At 45.8% G+C, this 4251-nt stretch overlaps 1 protein-coding gene across 1 annotated transcript; it reads right to left on the bottom strand.

The window, feature by feature from the left end:
• Window positions 1-266: 266 nt before the first annotated feature.
• Window positions 267-2461, bottom strand: LOC149843851 (uncharacterized). Its single transcript, XM_090000981.1, has one exon. It carries the CDS (start codon window positions 2459-2461, stop codon window positions 854-856), a length of 1608 nt encoding a protein of 535 aa, XP_089857107.1. The 3' UTR covers window positions 267-853.
• Between the last annotated feature and the right edge of the window lie 1790 nt (window positions 2462-4251).

Genomic DNA, 4251 nt, shown 5'->3' with positions numbered 1-4251 from the left:
AGATTTGAGTTCTTGATTTAAAAAGTAAATCTCATTTGCACAATACCCACCAATTAAACATACCCTAATTCTTGAAAAACCTGCTTAGGCATCACAATCACATGATCCAAAACACATTTCTTAGTAATCATACTAGTCAGACTTAGGCCACACGTTTGAATTCAGATGCAAACACATAAAAACGGACTTGAACAGATTAATTAATTAGATCTGATAAAAAAATATCGCAATATTTGTCATTAATTAGCCTAATGCAAGCACGTCAATTACTAAAGGTTGGGATTGTATTTGTAAATTATTCATCATTAGAACAATAGCTTATACAGTAATTACTACAACTGGAAATTACCAAATACACTTAACATTCCACAGTTAAGGACAACAAAAACCCTCAGTTCTGCTGCCTCTTCATCCACCCAACAAAAAGAAAGGGTGATCCTCCTACAATAGGGATGGGAAACGGGTCAGATTGCGTGTTGGATCACACCCGAACCTAGATTTGATTTTCATATAGGACCTGCTGAAAACAAGAAAATTATTTGATTTTTCAAGTTGGAAAATCTAAAAATGATTGAAACTAGACCCAATTCCGACAAGAACCAGTTATATTTATATCTGATTCCTACCCGGATCCGAACACATCGACCATTTCGTATCGAGTCCGACCAGATTCCGAAATATACTTTCCAAGGCCGACAAATTGGTTTTCGGATCCGGGTCGGAACTCCGACCGGTTTGCATCTTTAATTATCAACCTGAGAGGGGTATTTTCGTCATTCGGAAGCCAACGCTTCCCGTGATTTGCCCGGAGGAAAATCCTAATTTACGTCTATAAATAGGCGGGATTAGGGTTTCAAACCCTCCGATTTCCCTCCAAATCCAGGTAATCGGAGACGAGACACGCGCGGCTGAGATCGAACCACACCTGCCGGAAAACTTTCACGATGACGTCGTGGTGCTCGTCGGAGTTGAGGGAGAGGTAGCTCGCCAGGAGGTTCTCGAGTTCCTCCGGCCTGCCGATCCCGTTCCGCGAGATCATCTCCACCATCGATTCCCGGAAATCCTCCTGCGGGTCGAAGGAGCGCTTCACCACCGCGAAGCTCTCCCTCTCCTTCCTCCTCCTCTCGCCCTGGAACGACTTCCTCGCTCGGACCTCCACCCTCGCTGAGCTCACTTTGATCTTCGGCCTCTGTTTCGCCTTCTCCGCCTCTGGATCTCTCGGTTGCGGGGCTCTCAAATTTTGCATTAGTTCCGGCTTCTTCCGGTCTAGTTTTCGCAGAAGAAGGGACTTGAACTCGTTTTCTCTCCCGGCCTTCCGATCGGACAGTTTTCTGGCGGAGGTTTTCTTATCGGCCTCTGCATTTCCAGGATCAGATGAGAGTTTCCGACCGCGGGCTGAATTTCGAAGATGGGAGTTTCCAGAGGCGGGGCCGAGCTCGAATTTCTCCTCCGTTTTGTTGGAAATGCCCCGATCTAGGGTTCCCGGATCAAATCCCAAAATCTTCGTGAGCTTTAGTTTGAGTTCCTTCCGGTGATCTTCTATCCGATCTCGAACCTGCATCTTTATCTCCGTTTCTCGCAATTGAGCGGAATCCTTCGCCGGAAAAGTTTCTCTTTTGCCAGATAATGGATCTCCATTGACCGCAACGGTTCTCTTTGTGCGGACGATGGATTCCGTCCCTTCGTCCACTCTTCGAACTTCTCTTTCCGGCAAGAAAACCGAATGGGACTTTAGGAAGTCCCCGATTTTAGACACGTCGTTTCTGGTACGCCCTCCACAGCTTCCTGTTCTCTCCGTTTCCAGCAACAGAACGGACTCCGGCGATGGGTGGTTTTCGTTTTCGGACCCATTACGGGTCCGAGGGCGCACGTCGACGGTTCGCGTCTTCTCCGGTAATAAAACCGAATCCAAGAATGTTAAATCCAAGGCTCCCCTGTTTGCATCAAAATTATCGGAACCCTTGACCGGAAATTCTCGACACCGCCCTGTGAAAGCATCAACTTCGGATTCAGTGGCTTTCCTCGTGTTCCTCTCTTTCTTTTCCTCCCGAGTAAACCCGTTTTCCTTGACGGGGAGCCCGAGGGGTTCCGGAAACGGGAACCTGCCACCCTTCTCTCTCTTGCTCCCCTTCGCGTCCGCGAGCATCTCACTGAAGATCGGCACCACCTCGGCCGTGGTGACGCTCAACCGGCAGCTGCCGCAGCTCGAGCGCGGCAGGTCGTACTCGTCGGGCCTGTAGCGCAGGTACTCGTCCATGTCCTGGTAGCGCTGATCCCCTGTGGAAAACCGCGGGAGGGAGAGCTCTGAGTTAGACTTTCCGCCGGTGCATGCGCTCGCGTAGCGACATGTAGTGGATGCCGACTGGCTGCTGGCTCGATCCGCTCGCCTCAGCTTGGGGAACCATGCGGTGGGGAGGACGCTCGAGAGCGAGAACAGCGAGATGCTCTTCTTCTTCCCCATGCCGTCAAACAGGTAAGCCTTCTCCCTTTTCTTCCCTTTCCTTTTCGGCGATGATATGAGATTCATATTATATGATATCAAAGCAAGTTGACGGAGCGGAAAAAAGAGGCTCTCATTATTGTCCTTGTTCTGATCTCGTGGAGGGGTAGCTTTTGATTTTGCTGTTATTTGGCAGAACCAGTTAATGACTCATATGTCCCTCCTTGACATGTCTGAGGCCAATTTTTCACGCTCATGGCAATCTTTGATTGGGAGGCATGTTGTCTCTTTGGTCAAACAACGATCCCTTCAGGAGATCTTCTTTGTCTCTTTCTCTTTCTGTCCTCTTTCATGCTGTTTCGCTCTTGCTTTTATGATGTTTGGTGAGCTCAATCAGAGTATGGATCCCTGGAGGCACTGGTACACAGCCCACTTGGACCAGAGTTTGAACGTTTGGTCTCATGGCCGAGTCCGACTCGTACTGATTTTTTCTTTCATAGACAGGCAAGCTGGGTAATACCCCCTTCCCCTTTGTCAACACAGCGCGATCATGGCAATCTATCTAGTCAAAGTTGGTCAGACTTGACCAATTTGATTGTATCCGTTGAGTCTAATGCCAGGTCAAACCTGAGCCTTCCTGCAGGAGAATCCTTCAGCCAAACGCCACCTGTAATCTTAGAATTGGTGTTTGACTAGGCAAGACGAGAGGGTGGTGTATGTTCGCCGCCGATGATTTACTGAATCCCATGTCTGTGTTCGGGGCTTTGAATGAGCATCACGTATACAAGCACATGGGGCTCATATTCTCGTGTATGTTGGCATAACTTTGCATCGGACTTTGGTGTTGTTGCAAAGACTTAAGTACCCTTTCTTGATATTCTTCTCATAAAGTGATAGTTTGAGAAAATAACAAAAATGCCCTCCATCCAGAAAGTCGAGGATGATGTTGACTCTTCAAAGTCTTCTTCTTTCTCCGTTCAAAAAAAGGACAAACATGTCCTCCATCCAGAAAGTCGAGGATGATGTTGACTCTTCAAAGTCTTTTTCTTCTTTCTCCGTAAAACACTGTAAAACCCTCTCTCTCTCTAGAGAAAAAATCAAGAGAGGCAAGAGTTCTCCCTGGAGAAGGCCATGAACATCAACCCTTTCACTCTCTTTTCCTTCTTTCTCTACTTTTTTGCACATCCAACAGACGATCTTACATTGCTCCATCAAACACCGACTGACCTGCACACTAACTGTCGCATCGTTCAACTTGAAGAATTTATATGTATAGGAGAATACAAAGATGTCTCTTGGATTCATTGGAACCTTTTACTTCTTTTTCAATATGCAGTTGGCTCTTATCATTTTCAGTTGCTTTTTAGATTGTACTTTTAATTATAGTGTATTTTAAATCCATTGATTTGTATGTAATCGGAGCTCATTTCGATCTGAATTTTTTACTGCAACTTCATGCATATGTCTTCATGCTCTTCACAAAAAAATCAGATCATTCTGAGATTGTTTGATCCACTTTAAAAATCGAGGTTCAGAACCTGTTATTTTGCACCGTCAGGATTTTAGCAGAATCAGGACCAATTTGCGGGAGTGATTTCTCCCTAACCATGAATGATCTTTCTGATCCGTAAAAATGGTTGTTTTTTAAATTGAAGCTAGTTTGTCCATACCAAATTTCAGCGATTTCTTTGGTGTTTTTATACCAATTTTGGGTTAAAAACCACAACCCTGTCACCCTGTGTCATTTTAACGGCTCAGATTTTGATCCATTTTGTCAGAATTTTATTTCCCTAATGAGAGATCATTTTTCA

This window comes from Nuphar pumila, chromosome 3 (assembly GCF_984573655.1).
Source record: "Nuphar pumila chromosome 3, dmNupPumi1.hap1.1, whole genome shotgun sequence".
Lineage (NCBI taxonomy): Eukaryota > Viridiplantae > Streptophyta > Magnoliopsida > Nymphaeales > Nymphaeaceae > Nuphar > Nuphar pumila.
The sequence above is the reverse complement of the archived record's forward strand: the minus strand, read 5'-3'. Positions and strand labels throughout refer to the sequence as shown.